We start from the raw sequence: 25,291 nt of genomic DNA on the forward strand, positions 1-25,291 counted from the left end.
ACGCCCTCCATGGTTCTCCTGAAGGGAGGGCACACAAAAACTGTGCCTGAGCAGCATCTGAGGGCTGGAGCCTTCACCAGTCTGGGAGCCCAAACTCACAAACCTGGCACAGGAAGATTCACTACAGTGCCAGGTATTCATGAGGAAATAAACTAGTAAAGCACAAACATAAAGAAAATTTAGTGTAGGACAATAAAAAGCTGCTGTAAATAAAATTTAATGTAAGCTGAGTACCCTTTTTTTGCTTACGACTCGGACAACAGTATCTGCCTGCTGTCAGAGACCTTTTAATATGTCAGGCTTTTGACTTTCAGGAGACTGAACAAAGAGTGTAAAACTCATGATCCATATTTTATGTGCAGGAGGAGAGTAAGGCCAATTCAGAGCGAAAATGGCTTTGGTGATGAGGTTGATTCTCCATAGAGAATGTACTGCTTTCCTCAGTACTTGACACTTCTTGCAGCTACTGTACCCAAACCAACCCTCATGAGCCCTTAGACCAGTTCTGGTACTTCAGACTACAAACAGGATGAAAATCATGACATAGCTGAACAGATCCTAAAGCTGGTGGTTGTGGAAAACTGCAGGGAGTTCCACTTCTGAGCTTTAGGCGGTGCTCAGCACAATCTCTCTGGTCTAGGAAAAAAATGTTGTGGTTCCGAATTAAATGAAATGAGGAAAACATATCACAAAAATGTAAGGTATGTAACAAATTCAGGCTGAATCTAACCTCAGTGGTTTTTTCAAAGCTGAAAGTGCCCAGTTATTATGGATGGTTTATTTAATGACAATCCCAGGAGGTCTTTAAGGCTAGTAAGAATAAAATGCTATCACAGTGGGAGAAGAAAAAAGGTCCATTGAGGTCAAGGTCAACAATTTTGATATTGATACATGGCCATGGGTTTTGTACAGAGAGCTCACAAGGGAGTCATCAGCTGCTTCGCACTGCTCTTGGGCATTCCTGCGTGTAAATGGCTTTGTCCTGCTGTCAATTAACATCCTTAAGGCCACCACCTCAGGACATCAGGCTACTGATGCAAATCTTTCCCACAGTGAGATTAACCTCATCATTTACACCAGACTGTAGAATGTTAGAATGGGCTGATATATTTTAATTTTTGTCCAAATATTGTGTTGGTTTTTTCTCCCCTCATCTGTTCTGCCTTGCTCATATACATGAAATGGCAATTAATGCCAGAACTACATAAAGCTGCAGGAGTATTGAAAAATAAGCACAGGGCTATGTAAACAGAGGAATATATTCTCTCAGCTATATATCTTCATTGTGATTTTACTGTATTTTAATACTTACCTTTTTATTAGGAAACTTCAGTGACCCAGAATTACTAGATTTAGTCAACACAAGCAGGGCTGACACCAACACTCTCACTACTCTTATCTTACTTGAAAGGTTACATTTTGCCGTGAGGTTTTGCAAAGAAAATGCTCCTGCCAGTTTAGGAAACACCACTCCACAATGTCAGAAATGAACAACCTTACACCTGTCCCATGTGTAAAAAAATCACTGAAAAAATATTGTTCCTTATGTTAGCCAGACACTGGTTAAAATATAAAAATTTTCCTTTGAGCATAGATTGGAACATACTTGGCTGAAGAGATATGGTTCTTCCTCTACTTATGAATTTCCTTATTTTGGAGGAGGGACCCTGACCTTGTACCCAAGGTTGGTGCCCTATTACAAAACAGTAACAGTAAAAAAGGTAAAAAATCTCCCTTTTTAAAAACAAATCTCCCTAGTGTTATTGCATGCAGTAAAGAAATGATTTCTCATTGCTTTCTCACTGCATACATTTCAATACAGTAATGCATTTCAGGTATGGATTTCGGCATGTACACAAGCATTTGTACCAAGTTTCAGGCAAACTTGCTCTACTTCCAAGTCCATCAGCATCTCCCCTTCCCAGGCATAGCAGGAAGCATTCACAGCACAATTCCCTTGCTTTTAACAGCAGAAAAATAATGAACTTCTGCTGCAGGGGAAGCAAGAGCCTGGGCAGGTGAGGAGAGTCTTGTTTCACTCAGGTAAAGCTGAGCCTGCCAAGAGGAATTGTCCTCCCTTCAGGGGCTGAGCAGCCCCTGCAAAGCCTATCCCAGTTTGAGGGGAGGCTCAACTCATGAGAGCTTTTGGCCAGCAGAGAAGAATAAAGGGTTTTCTCCTCCAGCTCATTTCTGTCTTCACTCATAACTGCTCTAGAGAACTTAAGCTAAACATGTAAATATCCAGTTTTCTTTATCTCATAAGTTTGAAAAGAAAGGGTACATTCTTGTTAAAGATTAGTTAGGTGGGGTGGAACAACCTAAATGCACTACGCTGCTGGCATGGAAACTGGGCAGGGTTTTTCTGCAATCCAAAATGGGAAGTTTCTGTGGCCTCCAGCCAGGAATGGAAGAATAGATGTAAAGAAATAAGTTAAGCCCATTATCTCTATTTGGTTCCAAGAGCCACTCAGACATTCTTATGGTGCAGGGTAGCTGTACCCTTTCTTTCCTTTTCCTTTTCCTTTTCCTTTTCCTTTTCCTTTTCCTTTTCCTTTTCCTTTTCCTTTTCCTTTTCCTTTTCCTTTTCCTCTTCCTCTTCCTCTTCCTCTTCCTCTTCCTCATCCTCTTCCTCTTCCTCTTCCTCTTCCTCTTCCTCTTCCTCTTCCTCTTCCTCTTCCTCTTCCTCTTCCTCTTCCCCTTTCTTTCCCAAATTTCCATTCCTCTTTTCCTTCTTTCCCCTTTCTCCTCTTTCCTTTCCTCCTTTCCTCATTTTCCCTTTCCCTTGTCTTTTTGCCTTTTCCTTTCCTCCTTCTCCTTCTCCTTCTCCTTCTCCTTCTCCTTCTCCTTCTCCTTCTCCTTCTCCTTCTCCTTCTCCTTCTCCTTCTCCTTCTCCTTCTCCTTCTCCTTCTCCTTCTCCTTCTCCTTCTCCTTCTCCTTCTCCTTCTCCTTCTCCTTCTCCTTCTCCTTCTCCTTCTCCTTCTCCTTCTCCTTCTCCTTCTCCTTCTCCTTCTCCTTCTCCTTCTCCTTCTCCCTCTTTCCCCACTTTCCCCTTTTCCTGTTTTCCTATTTTTCCTCTTTTTTTTTTTTCCTCTCCCTCTCTCAGGATCCCTCTGGCATACACTTCCTGGGAAGTGTAAGAGTATGTGATATGTCGTCATGAAACTTTTAGTTTACCTTTGTGTTCAGTGCAGTGCTTTGGGAAAAAAAAAAGAGAAAGGACCAAACACTCTTTTATGTGCATTGAAACTCGTGAAATGTATCTGAATTGCATATGAAGTAAAGAAAGCTGAAATTTTGTCCTCTTTAAACCTGTTTCATTACTTTTTCACTCTACTGTTTTCATGAATAATGCTGAAGAAAATTACTGGACACTACATGTAGGAGTTGTCCTGGAAGGCAATATAAGGATTTAATCCATTTAATGACAAGGCAAATCCAGTGTCTCTGGATAACTACTGTAACTTTTTTCATCTTTAAAAAGAAGATTTGCACTTGCTTGATAATCTAAAATATCCCAAAGTTCCATAAAATTACTGTTGGGGGGAATTTGATATAATTTCATTTAAGTAAAAAGGTGCAGTGGCTTCTGCAAAATGACAGGAGCAAATTAAAAACATTTGGAATTCTTGATGCTGTGCTTACTCATCCTTTCTTGGCTTCTCTCATACCAGGTCTGGCTGGAATTTGGATACGCCATAGGCTAGCTTAAATTATAGTAGCCCTAATGTTCTTCTAATTTATGATCATTGCCATGGGCTGCCAGGCCAAGATTCCCCAGAGCACAATGAATTCTGCTTCTTCAGCTTGCTGTTATCACTGAAAACACAAGATCAGTGATAACACAGTATCACTGATAACACAACCCCAGTGATAATGCAATATCTGATAACACAATATCAGCAGTACCAGGAGGAAAAAAAGCCAGGAATTCCCCAACACCACGCCAATCTGACTCAAGGTGTGACTCATGTCACCTACCTTCCAAATTGAGAGTCACCACTGCCGTGTCATCCTCCAGACCCTCGATCACCTCGCACTTGTACCTGCCGTAGTCCTCCAGCATAATGTTGGTGATGACGAGCGAGGCATCGTTCTCACTGCTCTCCCGCAGGGACACTCTGCCCTGGTAGCTCCCATAGCTCTTCCTGTGGTGCCCCATGGCCACGAACACGTCCACTTCCTTGAGGTAATCATAAGTGAGTTTGGTCCACTTGACGCGGATTCTGTGGGGTCCTGAGCCGGCTGCAGACGTGTGCTCGTGGTAGAATTTGCATGGCAGTGTCACGTTGCCGCCGCGGCGAGAGAAGAGTTTGGCTTGCTCTGCTACCACGAGGAGACGGGGCCCATTTTCTGTGGGATTTAAGGAGAAGAATGTAAAAAACCATCCCTCCCTCAGAATTCATTTGCAGTCTTCATTTTACAAAATGGATGTGGTCAATGCCGCAACAACAAGCTACATCTGCAGGATCACTGCCCTGCAATCATTTTGTACCTGTGCAGTAATAAGGTTCATAAACCAGTTATAAGTAATTATTTGCTCAGCTGAAAGCATCTCAGTGCCCCTCACACAGGCAGGGACCATCCTATCCTATCCAGAGACTGTATTCATGAAGAGGGAGTTGTAAATAGACTTACAGAGTTGTATTGCTGATGAATGAAAGCCATCTCCCATAAAAGGCTCCAAAACACATCCCATATTTTCCTTGTTCAAGAGTTGTCTATCAATTTTTTTTTTTTTTTTTTTTCATAATTCAATTTTTTTCTGGAGGGATTTGGCTTATTTAGGCAGCAGCACACAAAGGTCCTTACAGTCTGGCAGGCAGAGAATCCCACTCACAAAGCAGAAAAACCATTTCAAACAAAAACCATATCAAACAGCATTGTTTATATTGACATGAAAAGTGTCAGCAAAATTCTAAAACAGACATTTTAAGTCTTGGTATTTGTATTTTATTCTAACTTTTGAGTATAAGTTCCTCTTCTGACCAGAGTAAGGAAGTCCAGTTGATCCTCAAATGTAACATCTGATCCTCTGCTGCCCACTCTCTTCATCATCCCAATGTGGTTTTTCCTCATCTTTTTTTCTGATCCCCTTGAAACTTGTCACTATTCTATCTTTTATATTTCGATCTCACTTTTCATGCAAACCTATATGTGACTGTCTGTCTCCTCTCCTCCTCACCCCAGGTTTCCTGCTTTTCCTTCTCTGTAGTAGGTCTGCACAGCAGATGTTGCCCTGTGAAATAATTTTGCTTAGGACAGTCAACTGGGACAGGTGCTTGTTTCCAGCCCTGAGTCTCTGGGGCTTTTGCAGGCTATGCTGCCTTGGGAAAAATCTGGAAATGCAGATTTCATGTGCTAGTCAGCAGATGTACCCAAAAGTGAGATTTTCCCCCCTTTCAGAATCTCTTGCCTCACTCCTCATGCAAAGTTTGCAAAACTGATTGAGCAAGATCAGCACTCCTGTTGGGTTTGCTGTCCTTGACCACTGAGACAGTGACCAAAATCCCCAATAAATCAGCAGCTCACTGGGAAAGCACCACCAACCTCACTCTGTATTCATAGGCTGTGAAAAAAGACTTTGTAGTCCCCTGTGCATGTTCAGCAAGTCATTGTGGCTGCCTAGAAATGTGATTCCCCACTCTGAGGCTCAGCCCGGCTCTCTCTAAATCCAGCAAAAGCTGTGGGTAAGCTCCCAAAAAACAGGGGCTACTAAGATGAGATGATGGCCCTGTGAAGGCTAGAAGCAATTTTCTGCTGGGGATGAATCTGGGTTTCATCAGTTCATACAAAACTGATGAAAAAATGGCATCAGCCAGGGAGATGTGAGTGGCTGAAGGAAGGAAGGACTGGGACGGATGTGGGCTGACAGGGTTTAGGTGATGAGCTCTCCAGGGAGTGTCTATCCCACCCCTCCAGCCATCTGTCCACAGCACTGCAGGAATCTTTGGTGTATCCACAGCACAAAGGGTATGCAGGGAGACTTTTGGATCTTAAGTGTCTCCAGACAGTCCCAGGCTTCTGGATCCTGGTGACAGGTCTATGGTTAAGTGAAATATCTGCCTAAACTGAAGCCCCAGCTGGATTTTCTTCTCTGTCCACTACTGCACTAAGCTGCACCCCAGGGAATGCAGCATTTTGTGTTTATGCAAACACGTCTGAGGGTGGTGATTGCAAATACAAGCTTGCTGAGTGCAAATGTGCATCTGCTTGAGGAAAACAGGTACCCCAGAGGTACAGCTCTTTGCTGCTAGGTGTTGTGTACAGAGCATTGCTGTTCCCTGCACAGGTCAGGGCTCCAGCTTCCTCAAGAATGAGCAAATTTTAGTGCTGCAAGGTGTTTTGACCGGGTGACAGACCTTCCTGCCTGGTGAAAAACCAAAGCTACAGAGCAGGTCACCTACAACCCCTTTTAAATTATCTTTTTCACTGCCCTCCTTTCCAGAGGCTCAGGGATGCTCCAATAATCCATCTTCCCCCTTTCCGAGGAGAGCATCCAAGGAGAGAGGTGATTTGAGGCAAGGTACCATGGAAAGCATTGCCAATAGTTTCCACAGGAGGAGGAGTAGGAGGAGGAGGAGAAGGAAGAAAGTGAAGACAGCCAGCACAGCTTGTCTACAAATTTTCCTGTTTCCTTCAGGGACAAAGATGTTCCACAGTCCTCTGTCCACCTTGGGAGGAGAAATGTTATGGTTTGGGGTGGTTATTACCAAGAAAACTGATTCAGAGCTCAGCTCTGTTGGGTCTTTAATACTGAAATAGTCAAGTTAGTAAATATTAGCAAAAAAGGACTGGGGCAGCAGGGAGACTCTGACTCAGGCTGTTAATGCTCACTCTTTCTAACAATTGTGCCTGTGCCAGCAAGGCCTGGAGGCTTGCCCAGAGCACTGTCACCTCTGACTCCAGCATCAGCATCCTAATTTGGGGATGTTCCTCCCCAAATTGCTGGCTGCCTCCCACCTCCTCTGGCCCTCTGCAGCAACCATTACCTGAGTCTCAAAAGTTGTAAAAGAGCAGAGAGGATGGCAACCTGGGAAAGGAAAGGAAACTATGGCTTTTCTCATCATGGAATATCTCCTTTGCCCCTGAAGGTTCCAAGGGAGATGTCACACTTGAAATGTGCCTCCACCCACAAGTTATGTAAAAAGCCAGTTCATTTTTTACAGAAAATGGGATGATGTGCCCTTCTCACTGGAAAGACAGTGAGGCAGAAAACTACACTGCTGCTGCTGCTTCTCCCGGATCTGGGAGAGGCGGAAGGACCTCCAGCTTTTTAGGAAAAGAGATGTCCGATTGGGGAATGAAGCACAATTTGGGCTAGAAGACATGAAGGCAGCATGGACTCAGGATTAAAAATGAGATGACAGGAGTTTGGCAAGAGGCCTAGAGGGCTTTATTATCCAGCAACCACTGAGAGCTGGGACCAAATTTACCTAAACTGCACATTTTGGTGAGTGTGGCAAAATGAATGCTCTTGCTTTTCCTGGAACAGACAAATTAGTAAAACCCTGAACCCCCAAGAAACAAACACAGAGCAAACCACAATCCCTTCATTTAAAATATGTAATTGTCTCTGGTTTTACTGTTGTGAAACTCAGCTCAGATGAACAAAGCATTCAGCTTCCTGGGTTATCTTAGTGATGCAAAGACTGATCTGTTGTGAAACAGTGATGTAAGATGGAGGAAACACTGATTTGAAGGGTGGTAGCTCCCTGGCTGCTCCCCTCATGGGCATTCTTATAAGTCTAATCCTTTTAAATAAAATTATTTTTGTCTCTAAATGGCAGGGATATCTGAAAGGAAACTGCAAGAAGGAAAAGGATGGGACACCCAACTGTGGTCATGGAGCCCAGGGTGTCACTTGAGGAGGATAACACTTCTTCCCCAGAACTGCTTCCTTCAGAAATATCATCGGAGAATTTGTGAGATGAACAACCAAACAACTGTAAATTCTGAAACCCCTGGATTAAAGAGGGTTTAATGCTCTTAAGGAGTTGTCCTTACAAACAGGACAGTTTGGATCTTTTCTAGGGACAAGGTAAGTCATGTGTCACTCCTGAGCCTCAGATGGTGGATAAGAAGTGCTGGACAGCTTCCAGTTGTTCCTTTTGTTGGAGACAGAGGTGGCAACATCCTGGTGACTGTCTCTGGTCTCAGCTCCAAGAGCAGAACTGGGATAAGAAAGATTTCCCAGGTGTGGCTTTTCACCCTTCCAGGCACGTTTTGCATGGTCACTCAGGCAGCAGCCAATCCATTGGCACAGCACCAGGTCCCACTGGTGACTAATGTGCAGTATTTTTTACACTCCTGCCTCCCTACTATCAATTCTGACAGATTGTGGCCTTTTGTTAATCCCCTTGGTGCAGCTGATGGATGACAAAGGCAGCACAGTGCAGAAGCAGCCAAGCTAGCTGAAACAGAGTTTGTCCAGGATGCAGAAGATGTCCTGCTGTGCAGGACAGGACAGGACTCTGGGAGCTGCTTTCCCCAAGCCATAGAGAAAGGCTGCCTGAAGTAAATGAAAACTCACCTTAAAAGTTGATTTTTGGGTTGGCTAAACTGTATCTCAGTGGTGAAAAATGTGGTATGAATACTCTTTCCCTGCAAGGGAAAGAGTATTTTGCTACCTTAAATAAGGCAAAGGCTGGACAGCTGTTCTGTCCTCCTCCTCTCTGTCTCTCCAGCCTGAAAGCTCCACAATGAGCACTCCTGCTCTGGTGGTCCTTGCTTTGTCCATTTCCAGCCTTGGATTTGGCCAGTGTGATGCCCATTTCAAGGACAGTGAGGTGGACTCGCACAATTGGAGCTCTCACTTCAGTCTCATCTGCTGCCTTATTGGCTTAGCTCCAAATTTTACTGCTGGACATGTTTTAACATTTGTTTCTTTTTCTAGTTGTGGGCTGATTTTTTTTGTTGTTGTTGTGTGTGTGTGTTTTAATTATAGTTTTACTGTGGGATTTTCTTCTGGTTTCCTTTTTTTTTTTTTTTTTAATTTTTCTCTCTTAACTGGATTCTGCGCACCAGAATGATGGCAAGCCAGGTTTGGAAGGCCAAGAACACAGTGTGGGGCAGAGAGAATGAGTCACACCATTACCCTTGGCAAACAGCTTTGTCTGTTTTATCCACCAGGGCTATCCACAATCTTATGCTGAGCTGGCCACAAAAATTGATTATTCCAACATTTCTATGGAGTGCCATACAAAGTGACAGGAGAGGAAAAGACATGCATTTTTACAGACACAAAAAACAAAATCATAAGCCAGGGAAGACATCACAGAAGTGTTTTGTCACATAAATTCGTGCATTCCCTAAATGTTCCACAGTGTTAGCAAGTCCCTAGCTTAATAATATCCTGTGCCATTCTGCTTTAAATAAACACAGATTTGTTTCTGTCTTTCCCATAGTTTTATCAGGGACTTGAGCTCATGCTAAAATGTCCTCACTCATCCCACAGCAGTGGCAGATTTTGTTATCCTCAATTCTTTTTTTTCTAAAATGTTTACTTAAAATTCGTAAATAATTTCTGAGACAACAATGGTTCCCATTTGCTGTAATATGTAGAGAAGTGCATTAGTGATGTACTAATATATGGGTGTATTACTCAAAGGATACTGAGGAAAAAACATGAGGGAGAATTACACAAAGTGCACTTTTTCCCTATATGTATTTTAATTAATTACCTTCTTCTGCTTTTGGAAAAAAAAATAATTTCTATATCATCTGTAAGAATGGTAAAAGATGTTATTTTTTGGCTCAAGCACTAATGCAGTTTTGCTGTGTCATGAGGAAGAAAAGGCAAGGATCCAATTCCTGTGTTCCTGCCTCTGAACAGACAGGATGGAACACCCCCAACACATTTTTCTTAAGTTTTGATATAAAATCAGTGAGAGAAATGCTAGATAAATCTTAGTTAAAAGCTTCAGTTTTCAAATAATAGTACAGCTAAAAGTACCTGGTTTATACATGGCAGAGAAGAAACAAAGACATTACAAGGCTGAGGTAAAACATTTTTTAGCTGATTTTATCTCCTCAACTTGAGTAACACATTGAGGGGGAATTGTTAAAGAGGACATATTAACTCAGGTTTAGGTTTCTAGGAGACCTAAGAGCACATAAAACCATCAGGGAAATAACAAACTTCATCTCTTCTAAATTATTGCCTTAAATAACTTCTAAGTGTGTTTTGCTTGGGTGTAGATAAATTTCATGGAGATCAGGTGTCACAGAGCAGAACAGAACAGAAATCAAGGCAATGTCTCTGCACTCCTTCCTCACAGAAGTAAATCTTCACATAAGGAGTATTTGACAAGACCAAAATACTATACAGAAACCGCAAGGAGCCCTTCCAGTCCTTAATCACTCCTAAATGCTATTTATAAATATGGAATTCCACTGATGTAATCAGCAAAGGCAAATTAATAATTCAAATTTTTGTTCCCTGTGAATCCTTCTGTTTCTGTAATAATATTTTTTAATCACCCAAATATCCTGGCACCTATCACTTAAGGTCTGCTCCAGAACATGCAGTCTGGGATGCCTTCAAAGAGAGCACACTCCGACAGGAGGTGGAATTTCTGCTCTCTGCTGACTTTTCTATCCTCTGCTGCTGCAACAGACCATGATCTGAAGAGGAAAGCAGGTTGTATGGAAATTGAAAAAATAGCTCAATTGCAACAACAGGCAGCAAAATTGTCCTGAATGGCAAAACAAAAAGCCAAGGAAAAAATCTCCCAGACATAAAGCAGAAAACACAAAGAAATAAAATGGAAACAACTGTCAATGTCATGGAAAATGGAAAAAAAACCCTTAAGGTGGGAAGAAGGAAAGAAGTCAAAAGTAAAGTGGAAAAGCATGAAGATAATCAAGATAGGAATTAGTGTAAGAGGTCAGATGAGCAGGGCATTTAATCTCTTATCATGATTTTAGCTGGTCCAGAAACTCTGTTCAGATTCTTGCTCTCTGTTGGTGCTGATTTGATTTGAAGGAAAAGATGTGGACTATAAATAAAACTCATTATACTGAAGATTCAAAGATTTCCTCTGTTTTTGTTATTGATTAAATGATTTAAATTATTTGTTTGCTTAAGGTTAGTTGTTGTTGTTGTTTGTTTGTTTCAATTAGGCAGCATTAAAAAGCTTTCTGTTCACTCCATGCTGAAATATTTTTTGGTATGCCTGAATAAATCTGTGCAGAGATGTTGATAGGCAAAGGGATGCATACTTGCACCTCAAACATAGCAAAATGCTGCACAATATGAATTTCTTATATTCAGAGGAAAGCCAAAGTGTTAAATTTGATCCTCCATGAACCAAACTTTGTGTTCCTATGACTGCCTTTTCTTGTGTTTCTACAGACAGAAGAAACTGGAATAGTGTTAAAGGTTGTGGCTCCACTTAGCTGATTAACTCAAGAATCACTGTGGTGGCTTAGTCAGCTCTGCTTATTTTTCAGAGCAGGTAAACTTAGAGGAGTGCCCTTATCTGTGAGGGGTGCTCTGCCTTTTTTTTTTTTTTTTTGATAATTGGTCAGTGAGCAGCAGCATGAGCAGATCAGAGAGATGGACAAAGTGAGTATTGAAAGGAGTCATCCTCTCTCATGGGTCAGAGCGACTTTGCAGATCTTCAGGAAAAGTAAAAATCTGAGTCTCTAATTACCTTGGTAGGCTGGGAGCAGTGTTGTTTTCTTGTGGGCATCGATGTGGCATGGGGACAATTCAGTCCCGTTTTTACACTCACCAGATCATTTTGTTTTGAACTGTGGCTTTTTCTGAAGAGTGAAACTGGTGTTTCCCTGAGGCACATGGGGTTTTTCTGGGGTGTGGGGTAAGGGGGACAACACATCTTGTTTAAATGTGGTTCTCTCTCTCTCTTTTTTTTTTTTTTTTTTTTTAAATCCCAATAAGTGAGACTGGAATGACAAATTGTGAGAGGAAGGGTATAAGGTCAAATAGCCTGGGATAATAGAGCAGCCTGACCAAAACCATGAAATCCACAACAGGCTTCAGCAAAGAAAATAAAGCCACAGAAGACTTAAAATGCAGCTTTACATATTTTATGAATTTTGTGCATTGACAGTGGAATAAAACCAAAGAAGAAAAAAAATATATAAAAGCAATTGAGACAGAGGAAATAAGCTGAAAACACTGTTAAAAGTAGGGGGGTAAAAACTGTCTTGTAGATGAGAAGTTTTGCTCAAATCCAAACTGACTGCAGGAACCAACCAGGAGAGAACCAGGAGCTAGAACAGAGGAGGAGGAACAGGAGGAACAGAGCTGTTGATGAAACCAGCAAATCATTCCTAGAAAAAAACTGAAATGTTTAAAAGAGAATATAGACATAGAACTATAACTACAGCAGTGTTAGAGATTGGGGAAGTGTTTAGTAAAAATAAAGAAAACTCTCTTTTCCAGACAGTGGACATTTGAAAGGCAGAGCTCTTTGTCCATGAAAGCAAAGTGTTATTATAGAACAATAACAATTTATGAAACAGTTTTTTCTGGTTGACAAATATTGGGTTTTAGAGAAGTGTCAGGAGATTTTACACAGATGGAGGGGTAGAAAATTGGTTACCCAGACCTACTGCACTGGGTGTGGCAAACTTGATGATGAAGGTGTGACTTCACCTGTCACTTTAGGACAGTACCAGGTGTTTCTGGACAATAACGAAATAAAAAAATACATGTAAATAAAGTAATTCAACCATTAACCAGCTAATTAGTCTAATCTCAGCAGCAAGCAGGACTTAGAATAAATTTTGAAGGAAAGTTGTTGATCAACAGAAATAGAGTCAGTACCAGAAAGAGGGAAGAGATGAAGCAGATATTTCCCAAAGAAAGTCAGAGTAATCTGATATCAGGTTTTTATATAATAAAAACAAATGTATAAGGCTGAAGAATATGATGTATCATTTGACTGGAGCTTAGAGAATTGAGTGATATGGAAAAAAATATATGAAAAAGACCAGTGAACTGCCTTCAGTACAATTTCTCTAACATTTCCACTAATTGTGCCTTATAAGGTAATTGTGCCTTTTAGATAAATAAAATTTTCACATGGCTTATTAAGCAGCACTGAAGGGAGGGGAGTAGGTATTTAAAATATTTGAAGAAAGGCAGGTGGAAAAAGTAGGATAACATTTAACACTGAATGCAAAACCCAGCTTTTTGAGGTCTAATGTTAAGAATTAGTGATATAAAGCTAGTAGTTATTAATTTTAAGTGGCAGTGAGGGAGATTGCTAAATACTGTCATCACCACAGACTACTGATCAGCACTGCAGCACAGCTGGGAGCAGCAAATTTGATCCAAGGTCTGAAGAATAAAGCATTGTTAACCAGAAAACAGAAATACTAAGGCCAAACAAGGATTTTATCTGGCATAAAGTCCTGGCTGGGTGCACTCAAGGAGTAAGAATTCAGATGAGAAGCAGTGTAAAGATGAATTCCTGATATCAACAGGTTAAAGTATCCAATCAGTACAGTAACCAGGAGGTGATATACTTGGAGAAGAATTTGAAAAGGTACACTGGATAGCTGTGGGGATATGGTACTATCTCACTGATGTTTTAAAGTGAACCTCAAAGAAGAAAAGATATTATTGGAAGCCAAAGAGCAACAGCAGAAAAATAAGACCATAAAATAAACACGGAGAATTAGGAGAGTGTTTTCCATATTAGAAAAGTAGGATGCAAAACTCTTTTGCAGTAAGAAGACCTGAAATCCATCTTTTTAACACACTAAACTCAGCCTATAGGAGATTACATGATGCAAAGAATGAGGAATATAACACAGTTTCCTTCTCTGCCTCAGGAAATCCCTTTCACCTCTGTGTAAGTACTTAAGTACACAACGTTCACACACCTTTTGTAATTCCAAGGCATTCCCACTCATGCAACTCTAGCTACACATCTGGATTTCAGCTGTGGAGAGGGATGCTGTGTTTGTTAATGTGATAAAAAACCCACTTGAACATCTTCTACAGTGCTCCCTGACCTCCATCCCATCTCCAGGTATATATTTTTAATCTTTTCTCTTTTTTTTTCAGCACTGGGCAGAGAGGTATCCTAGCCTTGGTGGGGTTTTAGAATACAGAGATGAATGGCAAAAATCAGAAGTAAAAATGCCACATCTCAAGCAGTTTCAGTCTCTTTGATTTGTGGTCTGCTTGTGCATTTCAGAGGCTGAACCAGCTGTTGCGCAGGGCTTGTGGTAGAGCTCAAATTTGAATCTTTATCCAGCTGTCTTTCAAGGAATAGACTCTTGAGGTACAGGTGAGTTTTCATGGGAAGGTAGAAGGGCTCACCTTGAAACTTCTATTAGCTTTGAACTGTTTGCAATTGACATGTATGACCCATGAATTACACTAAAGTGCTGACTATTGCACTAATTTAATTTTCCAAAAAGGTAAAGCCCACAGATAAAAAGCTGCATTATTCAAGGAAAGGCAAAATATATGTTTATTAGACATCGATGTCTGATTTGAAAGTTGCCCTGGGAAAAAGGTGGTCATCCTCTCAGAGCAGTGATAGGTCTTCATTTTGACATAACACATTCGTATGACCTTCATCCTGTGAGTCTCCTCAGAGGGAGAGCAGCTATCTGCTACTCCTTGTCTGACCTTGACAATCCCTGTTTTAATAGGTGCAGGGCTCCTTTAACTTCTGTGACTTTCCTGTGAACTCCTGAACATTCAGCCCTTCCTGGTACCCTGCTCTAGCTTGGTAATTCATATTTATACAAACATTCAAATAGCACAATTTTCTTGCTGTTGAGAGAAAGAAATCAAACTTTAAAGAGAGAGAGAGAGTGAGAGAGAGATAGAAGGGATAGTAATTCTGCATTTCTTAATTTTGCAAAATTAATTTTAGCCAGGCTCAAGGCAGGTAGGAGTGAAGGCAGGAAAATCCCTGTTCATTCTGCCAGTCCTTACTGCATAAACCCCCAGATTCTTCTTATGCAGGATAACTCTCCATGACTGAAGCTGGGACTGAAAAAACAGCTGCATTGTGCTGCAGGCTCAAATCCTGCCACAGCTATAATCTCTGGGACTCAAACATGAACCAAACAGGATTATGCAAAGGCCGGGATAATATTTAGTGTGAATTAAAAGTACAAGGAAAAGTACATTTCTTTCAGGGTAAGTTAATTTTTTTTTTTCTGGTATACATTGTCCAATTATGATCTCTCATGTGCCGAGCCTTTTTAAATAAACTACAGCAATAATTTCTGTGCTGTGGAGAACTATGTATGACAGACCTCTTAAAATCAGATCTATTCTACAATAAACTGAAGCATTTTAACCCACTGCAGTTGCTTATTGCTTTAAGATGCATGCTTTTTCTCTTTGTCTTAAATCATGTTGTACTTTACTTCACTAACCATTGCAAGGTTGTGACTAAATGCTATTAAACAGTACAACTTTTTTTTTTTTTTTTTTTTTTTTTTTTACTTTTCTTAGGAGAACTAATAATGCAACAGAACCAGAAAAGAAAAAATTTGGTCACCAGTAACACAAGTACTTAAAAAACAATGTAACAGCATTAAAAAAGAAAAAAGAAAAAAAGAAAAAAGGATCATTAAGCACAATATTTTGTTTCCCTCAGCAATATGAAGAGATTGGTATTTTCTCACTTATTTCCTTACCTTGAATGTGAACAATTCTTTCATGCTCCAGACTTGAATTGCCAGGGTGAGGTTCAGCCCAGCAGGCAGAGATCAGCACCAGAAAAAGTAGACTCTTCATCTTTATAGCCAAAAGAATCTTCTTCACTGTAAGGGCATCACATACAAAGAGGATTGTGAATTTTTGGAAACCTTTTACAGTGTTGCACTGCACAACTTGTTAGAGCAATCCTCTTATGAGTGTGTTTTTACTGTATTGAACTCACTCAGCTGATAGAAGTTATAACAGCTTCTAATTTTTTAAGCATGAATATTGGACCATTTTATTGTGGGCTTTAACTAAGTGAAACTGGCAATCCATATTTAACTCTGTCTATGCAGAAATGCAACAAGAAAAAAATTTTAAAAGTTCGCAGACAAATATTCCTAAGCCAAACTCCTTGCAAGACCACACATAAGTAGTACCCGTGTTTCAGAAGAGATTCTGGTGCACTTTTGATTTTCCAGACCTACTCTAGATCTGGTCTGCAAATACAATTAAAACAATCAAAGTTCTATTGCTGTATCCATATCCACTGCATGATGCAATCTGCTGGTGATAGGTTTTCAAGATTAAAACAATCTTCTTGTAGGTTTTGGCATTTCAGTCAAGTCTGCAGCTTAACTTAGCAGTCAGGGTGGCAAATTTGCTGGAGCGAAGCAGTAAAGATGACAAAACATTTATTAGGCTGACTAGGAAGATCAATTTTACTTCAGATCCACTTACCATTTTAAAAGATGCCTAAACACACAATGAAATGTTTGAAACCATGCACAAAGTAGGTTAGAGTTGAATATGCTACCACTGCAGTTGCCCTGATTGATTTTTCATTCATTTCCACCTAGAATGCTGACGCACTAACTGAGTGTGCCAGGTAGGGTCTCTGCAGTCAGCAGAGCTCAGCGCTGCAGGAAAATCTCTGCCAGCCTCTGAGAAGTAATTAGGCAAATGAGGACCTGAAATAGAAAAGGAGGCATAAAATACAAGAGGCTTTGTGTGGAGGGTTTGTGTTGCTGTTGTGTTTTATGGCTGTGATTCTTATGAATCTGATTCCTTGAAATAAAAGTCAGCTATTTCCCAACTCTGCTTTTCAAGAGAGTAGGATTTCCTAACCCCCAGCATCAAATAGAGGTGGCATTATTAATATGATTTTTTCTTGAATACAGAGAGATAATTATTTTGTCCTTTTTTCCCTAGCAGAGCTACAAACACATAAAATTTACAGAGTACTCAGTCAAGACAAGGGTGTAGGTGTGAATTTTGAAAGCAGTCCCCTACCCCCAAACAGACACATTTCCTGAAGTGCTTCAAGTCCAAATCTAAATTCTGTAACCTGAACCAACCTCTGTTACAAACTGAAATGCAGAAATGTTATTGCCAATTTTCCATATCAGAACATGCATGTTTACTTGCCTGCCCTTCCATTTCCTCACAGACGGCTTGGGTGGGAGCTCAAAACCAACTCAGCATCTCTTAATCCTTCCCGTGGAGTGCCTAGAGGTAGGACAAGTGCTGACTGCACTCTTTTTCCCAGGTGGTCCACGCTCAGTAACTCAAGCCTCTGCGGCCACTCCCTCTTTCCTGGAAAGCTTGGGAGGCTGATGACCTCCATCTGGGACAGCAAGGACAGATGTGGCTCCCTCTAGAGCACATCAGCCTGAGTCTGGGCTCAGGGAGGGGGTCAGCTGGGTGCTGCTTATGATGCCTTAAGATTTAAGCCTTTACATTTTTCAAAACTTGTAACTGCATTAGTGCATAACTCTAAACTCTCTGTGAAGTGTTAGTTACTGTCTTCACATTTTGGTCAAGACAAAACAATCCCTCTGGGCTTGAGATCCAAGGACACCTACAGCCTCAGGCCCCAAAAAGTATGAACAAGACTTGAGGGGAAATTAACTGGGGGGTAAACGATCTCATTAGCTGAAGCTGTAATTGGAGGATTAACCCCTGATATGTAAATGGACCAAACCTACAATTTTCTGAAAAACTACTGAGGCCTTCCATCTTGGGTGCAGCCCCTTGGAGGCTTCTGACTGCCCAAGGTGGATCTATTGAAATCCTTTAACAAATACTCACTTTTATTCTCTCAGTCTTGTCTAGCCTCTGTTCCAGGTAGCCACTCCAGGGCATTGCTCTTGCATGGGGACACCGCTGGCCTGCCTGCCTGGGACAGCAGGGCACACTTGTGTGACACCACCCTGTCCTGTCCCTCACAAACCCCACACCGTGTGTTTCCTCTCAGAGTGCAAAATGCTGTAGCTTTGGGGTCTGGGGTGGGTTCTTTCTCTTTGGCTATTGGCTAACATCTGACAATTCTTTTTTATTAATGATTTTATTGATTTAGACACACATAGAGTGTTTAACAAAGGAACTTTGGTTTGGAACGCAAGGTCTGTGGGAATATTTCCACCTCCATATGCAGCTTGGAGGCAAAAACTCTGGTCTCTGTGAGTGAGGAAAAGCCCACAGGGGCTCTGCAGATCAACCTTAACTGCTCACTGACACTTTGACTTTACTTCTTGCCACAAATCTGCCCTTTTCTGTGCCATTAGTGACAAGACACAGTCACAGGGCCTTTCTTAGGGACAACAACCCTACCTAGACTAAGCACTGTGTGCTCAGGGAGTGAGGCTCTGCTGAGGAGTGAGGAAGATTCACCTTTTTGGTGACATGAATTGAGAGCTCCACACGTGCCTCCTTCTCCTTGCCTGTCTTCCTAAACTAATGAGGAAAACTCCTCCATGCAGCACCATCTGGTGATGATTTCCAGAACAAATAATTTCACGATGAAGGGAAACATTACCCATACACCATTTAGGGATATTCACCTGTACCTCCAGGCAGATATGATCTTACTGTACAGTGTTTATGTGATAGCATCACACAAGGAGGGTGAGAGGCAGGCCAGTGCTGACTTGGAAGCATGTTTTGCCTTTTCCTCAGTGTCCAGCTGAACGATCTCACATGTCACAGACATGGCAACCTTGTGGCTACAGATCATCACAGGTTTTTTGGGGGGAGGTGGAGATTTACCCAAGATGGTGGCATTTTAGATTTGTTGAAAGGCAGAGATTGTGTCACGTGTAGCAGCTGAGGAAATGTGTGTGCCTCAAGTGAGGAATGACCTGGTGTCACTCTCCTCTTTGGATTCCCCACCAAGGATCGGGGGCATCGAGCCAAGGCAACGTCACCAGACCAAGAATCTGACCCCTGGTGCTTTGTAGGTTATCCAAAAAGCAATTAGCCAGAGGAATTCACATCCTCAGCCTCTAGCCAAAACAACAGAAGTCAGGTTCCATTTCTGCAGCAGCCTGGGAGGACCTCAGGGGAGACATGATAGGTGTGGATGTTCTCATATTAAAATTAACAAAATCTTGGCTGGGACTAGATGATTGATTTTTTTTTTTTTTTTTTTTTTTTTTTAAGAAATGGTAAAGATTAGTCATACTCAAGAAATTCACACTGGTTTCAATTACTGCGGTTTATGAATCGGCTATCTCCCTGGACAGGCACACAAAAAGCTGGGAAGCAGTTTTGAAGGGAAAACCTCAAGGCTCGGGGAAGTGTTCAAGGTCATTGTACATTCAGTGTTCAAATTCTCAGGAACTGCTCATTCTCAGATACATTTTGAAGTTCTGACATTAATCACCATTTCTTAATATGCACATAGCATTAATTAATCTACTACTGGCATATCTAAAAGGCTGCAAAACACCAGTTTCTGTATTTTAACATAATATTCTGAGAATTTACAGAATGCTTTAAAGCAATTTGGCTGCATAAGTGACAAGCAACTCTCTGAAGGGCAGAGCACTGAAAAACAGCATTACCTACCAATGTCTGTTTTGAATAGAATAATATATTTCTTATTTACTTTTGCAACTACTATCTAGCTGCAGAACATCCAAACATCTATTGTGTGAGGACAGAGGCCACCTACCTCAATATTCTCTCTCTGGCAGTAGTTAAAAGCCTTTAAAGTGCAAAGCTTTTTGTTCACAGGAGTTAGTCTTTGGATTATCTGAAGAGGTGATGGTGTCTTATATCAAATGTTTGTTTCCCTGAGTTGGAAGACCTGTGGAAGCCTGAACTGAAAATGGCACAAGAGAAACCCAAAGTCCTTGGGCAGAAACAGGGGGGCTTCCTAATAAAACTTTCTACCTTTCTGAGGAGTAATCTAAATCTAGTACTCTAAGGCTCAGCAAGTAAAGGAATCAGTGGCACCTAAAACATGCAACAAAATCAATAAAATCAGTCTTGATAGTTTGGGGTTGAAATCACCCCCAAATCTGTGTACTATTCACACCCATACACAAACCTCCTGTATAATATAGGCCTTTACAGTCTTCTCTCTGTGGAGCTCAGATCCATCTGGGAGCTGGTGTTAAACAGAGAGAAATATCTATTAATGGAACAAAATGCCTGTATTTTCAGGGAGAAGGTGTTAGCAGCAGTAATGAAGGGTCTCTCATCTTTAGACACTTCTATTGGGTAATAGTAGAAGACCAGTACTCATACATTCCCTTCAGCAGCTTTTCTTAAAACTGATAACTTGGAGCAGATTACTTCAATCCAGATAATTAAAGAGATTCCTGCTCTGCCCCAGGGCTGCTAAAGATCAAATCTTATATGTATGTATAAACCCCAGGGTTTTGGCAGCTGAGTCAAACCCCCAGAACAGAATTCACTTCCAGGTTGTGGGCACCTGAGCTATTTCGTCTGTATGCAAAATGTTTATGTCCCACTCAGAAGCCCAGGCTACCGTCACAGTTGGTTTGTGCCTGATACACGTGGTCAGTGGAAGGGAGTGCTTGACTGGCCTTTTGTCCCTTCATTTTTATTGTTTAATAACCTCCTTCTCCAGAAATCTTTAATTCTCCGAAGACAAAAGCAAAACATTCATTTTCAGCTACAGACTTGGGACCTCAGTTCACCAAATCTGATGAAAATCCAGTTCTTGCCATGGCTACCCTTACAATGCTTCCTTCTGGATTCTGCTTTTCACTTATTTTGTTAAGACAACACTTTCTCTTTGAAAAAGTCCCCCAGGATGATAGAATTAAGGCAGGACAGATTCAGCAGACTGGTCCCCAAGTTAATTGTTCTTGCAAAATAAAATTTGCTCATGCTGGGATGAAAAGAAAGAACAATTGATGGCGTAGGAATGATAATATTTACATTCTCTGTTAGGATGACTTAAAGGTCACATTCCAAGGCCTCCTTTTTCCTTGGTACTTGAGTATTTAAGGCAATTTGTGAGGCTGTGTGAGATTTGGGGCATCTAAGGTGGCAGACTGTCGCTGTCTGGAGAACAGGTTGTCATTGTGGCTCTCTAGCCGTGGGCAGAACAGCTCAGTGCAAAAGCAGCATGATGCCCCAAACACATCTGGAATCCCCTCAAGCCCAATAATTTCTGAGGAGGAATGCTGATAAATTGCTTGCAGAGAGAAAGAAAATGTTTTTACTGTCTTTGAAGTCCCTACCTTGCACCAGATTTGGAATATATTCTAGAATGTATTCCAGAAACATGGCATAACAGCAATTCTGCCATTATTTGTAGGGTAGAGTCAAGGTCATGTGGTCTGGAAAATCTGATACTCTAGGTTTTAAATACTATCAGGGATAAAACAAATGTGCTTTAAGATCTAACCTGGAAGGAATGCTGTGCACTCAGTGACTCCATTAGTTTTATTTCTTGAGTTTTCTTGGAGTTTTCCTTTGTTGTCGTTGTTGTTGTGGTTTTTTGTTGTTGTTTGGTTTGGTTTTTTTAAATTTTATTTTAATAATGCTCTGAATAAACATGTTTTTACTTCAGGAATTTGGATGTTTTTGCTTGATGCGTGGCAGTGGGATGTTCTTTGATAACACAGAAAGGCAAATTTGCTTTTCATATTATATATTGGACATATTTTTTGGCAGTCCCTTCCTTTAAAGAAAACTTTTACTTCAACCTCCACTTATCAGTGGTCTTCAAAAAAATTGAGAGTTGTCTTTCCAGACAGATTGTGTTTGTATTCTGACATCTTCTTCAGCAAAAAGCTTTTCTTGAGCATGCAAGCATGGAGGTCAGTAGAAGTCAGTAGAAATCTTGATCTCTCCTACTCATTTTTTCTGTCTGTTGGTCATATTTACAAAACTGGCTTTTCCTCAAGGCTTTTCTGCTTCCCAGGTCCCATACAATTACCTACAACTTTTCTTCAAGGTAATTTCTTGGTGGCAGGAATATTTCCCACTGCCCTGCAGAACTTCTGCAAGGCCACTCTCCTTGGGAATTTCTGCCAGGGTTTTGGTATTTCTGGTTCTGCCTTTTCTTTCCTGCATGCTTGGATTTCTACAGAGCCATAAGTATCTTAAATTTCTAGTATTCTATGCCCCTGAAAAAAGTGAATAACAGCTGGGGTCCTGTCTTCAGATAATTAAAAAAATCATCTCATCAAATGACATTAGGTAATTTCTTTCAAACTATTCTTTTAACTTCTTCACAATATGATTATATTATCAACTATTTCATTATAATTGCTGTCTGTGGGGGCTTGAACTGCCTTTCTGTACCTAAACTAGTTGTGCCTGATTTCATGCTTTAAATTGAATGATTAATCCACTCCACCCACCTTTTCTAATTGGTCAGACAGAATTTTTGAGGTTTTTGTGTGCAGTGAAAAGGCAAACAATTTATTCAAAGCCCATTCAGGCTAGTGGACATTTTGAAATTTAATTAGTTAGGATGAGACTGGGATATTTGAGTAGGGAGGCTCTAGGATTGATTGTTCCCACTATCAGTTTTCAGGTAACCAAGCACAAAGCAGGACCACTCTCTCAATTCTGCCAGGCACAGCTCTCAGGATGACAAGAAAATGGGTTTTTCTAATTTGTAGTCCCATTTCAGAGTTTTCTGTGGTGAGTGATTGCTCATCCCTCCCACAGCCCATGCCATGTCTCCCCCCAGAGACCTCCCATACCCTCCCAGCCTCAACTGAAATTATGATGGGGCTCTGAAGCAGACCTAGAACATGAATCTACAAAATCTAAACCTTCTCTAGCTCCCACTAAGTGCATATCCTTGGTGGAAAAACTGTTACTGCACATGGAGAAGAAAATGAGCCTCAAACACCAACAAACCTCAGCCCTCCCTAAAAGGACGAAAAAAAGTTTCTTTTCTGGAAGTATGGGAAAAAAATTATCAGTTCAAAAGCAGACATGTAAACCACCCACTGACACTCTTTGTACAAATTCCGTGTCACTGCAGGCAGCTGGTTTCCAAACTCATTCAAACTTTTTGACCACTCAAACCAAGTTACCTGATCATCACTTCAAATTTAGTCTTAGACTTTTTGCTTAGAAAATATTGTAAAAGTCATAGGAATGTTAGCAAACTTGTCCATGTAATGATAATACTCTGAGATCTAGAAATGGGACAGATACTTCTGCTTCCTCCAGGGGAGGTGCAGCATCTACTTTCTGACTGTCCCACATTTAATGGAATCCCCATTCCTTTTCCTCAGCCAAGTTGACTGTACCGGCACATCTTGGGTTGAAAAATGTAACCAAAATGTATATTCTATTTTCATTATTTTCATCTGTTGACACTGGTAGGGAGATACTGTCTTTATTTCTTGTAACTCTAGGGGGGAAAGAGGGCAAATGCCTTCTGTTAATGGGACACCTGATAACACCAGATAAGGCAGTGCCTTCTTAGCTCTTTCATCAACTTTGTCTCCTCCTCTGGGGGATATCTTCTGCAAATGGGCCATCAAGGCTCACCAGTGACATGACACATTACATCATCCCATGGTGGGATGCACCACCCAGTAGGGAGGAGCCAACCACTCCCTACCCAGATAAAAATGGGGACACAGGGACCCCAGAGCAGTCTGTTTGCACTGGATTCCCAGAGGACAACTGGACCCTTTCTGGAGGATCATCTCTACTCCAATGGAGCCACATCTGTCACTCCAGGAGGACTTACTTCGGGCTGCTTCCAACACCCTGACCAAAGGGTGTCAGGTTTGCATTCTGATTCTGACAGTGGTCCTTTGTACAATTGCATTTATTTTATTATCTTATTTTATATTTTATTTTTTATTTTATTTTTTATTTTATTTTATATTTTATTTTATATTTTACCTTTCTTGTTGTTTGTCCTTCGCTCTATATTAAATTGTATTTCTGACTTGGAGTCTCACTGGTCTTGTTTTCAAACCAGTACACAACAACATAAAAAATTAAAATTAAAAACATTGACAGCATTTTCACATCCTTCAAGGATACCACTCTGTGAGAGAACAGATGCACTGCCAGACCTCCTGAGCAAGAGCTGGTGCCAGCCTGCTGTAAGGAATTACTAGCAGTATAACATTTTTGTCATGGGTCCTGGTGCAAAACATAAAACAGGACTCTTTGTCCAGCCAACCATGAGAAACTCAGTCCTGTCCTCCTGTCCTCCCCCTTTTTTTTTCTTTTTTTTTTTTTTTGTCTTGTGGTCTGAGAATTGCACTGTCTGCACTCTCAATGACATTGAGAATGACTTGAAGAAGCCACTCTCTTTCATAAAGAAATTACACAAATGATACCAAGCCCTGCATATTTTCAATTTGAAGTTCCTCATTGCCAATGTAAGCCCTAGTTGAATGATTGTTTCTGAGAAGCTAAACACTTTAATTTTACAACAACACTGTTTTCATCAAACATCTGTTCCTTACTGCAAATATACGTGAGTTTTCCTTGGATATTTGGTGGTGAAGAATTGGCTGCGGGTACAGCCAGATCAAAGCCATATGGGGATCACTTGTGAAAGCACAACTCTTTTAATTGAATTAATCTGCAGTCAATGGCAAAACACACTTTCTACTGAGATCAGTTGTTCTACAGAGTGGGGAGGTCTTGGGGTCAAGCAATGGGTTTGGGCTTTGGGGGGACATGAGTTCAGCCCTTCACGTGGGACCTTGGGGGGAAGGTGGACCTGGTGGGGAGGATTAGTTTTCTGTTTCTAAGCTCCCTTTTGGTGACACCATGATGATGTTTTTTGTTGCTCAAAAGGTATTGTGGAAATGAATATTTGCAGAGTTAAAAGGAGCTGCAACATCGCTGCAATAAGAATTTATCAGCACCTAGAACAGATTTGGACTTCTTCATGAGCCCACTGCTGTAGAACATCACGAATTTCCACATGCTGAGGCCCCGTGTGATAGCTGTCCATATGTTTACACACAGGAGAACATTCAGATACTATTCGCCCCCTTCCCTTCTTATCTTAAGTATCTTTTCATTGCAGTGTCTTAGGCCTGAGAACACTGGAAAAACACATGAGTCATATTATGGTTTAGTTAAAATCTTGTTAGCTACATTCAACTGAAAACAAATAATAAACACTTGTAAGATTGTGTATGTTTGCAAGAAAAGATTTCCAGATAAAGACAACTCTCTCAAACTTTTAAAGTAAACAGTGTCACATCAGTATTATGCATGCACCTTTTACATCTATATGTATGTGTGTGTGTATATATATATGCATATATTTTTTTTTTTTTTTTTTTTTTGGCTTGAATTGCAGAGAATCAACAATAGCAAGAATACTCCAAATTCAGACTATGGTCTGAAAACCACTTTTTGTTTTGGGTCCAAAATGCATGACTC

General features: G+C 40.9%; 1 protein-coding gene across 1 annotated transcript in view; it reads right to left on the reverse strand.

The window, feature by feature from the left end:
* The window catches only part of HAPLN1 (hyaluronan and proteoglycan link protein 1), a 62,574-nt gene that overhangs the window by 17,634 nt on the left and 19,649 nt on the right, over positions 1-25,291 (reverse strand). Inside the window, exons 2-3 of the mRNA XM_063423042.1 lie at positions 15,640-15,765; positions 3,979-4,350 (exon numbers count right to left, since the gene is read on the reverse strand). Coding sequence (XP_063279112.1) covers positions 3,979-4,350; positions 15,640-15,739 — 472 coding nt within the window. The 5' untranslated portion in view covers positions 15,740-15,765. The remainder of the gene's footprint in view (positions 1-3,978; positions 4,351-15,639; positions 15,766-25,291) is intronic.

This window comes from Prinia subflava, chromosome Z (assembly GCF_021018805.1).
Source record: "Prinia subflava isolate CZ2003 ecotype Zambia chromosome Z, Cam_Psub_1.2, whole genome shotgun sequence".
NCBI lineage: Eukaryota > Metazoa > Chordata > Aves > Passeriformes > Cisticolidae > Prinia > Prinia subflava.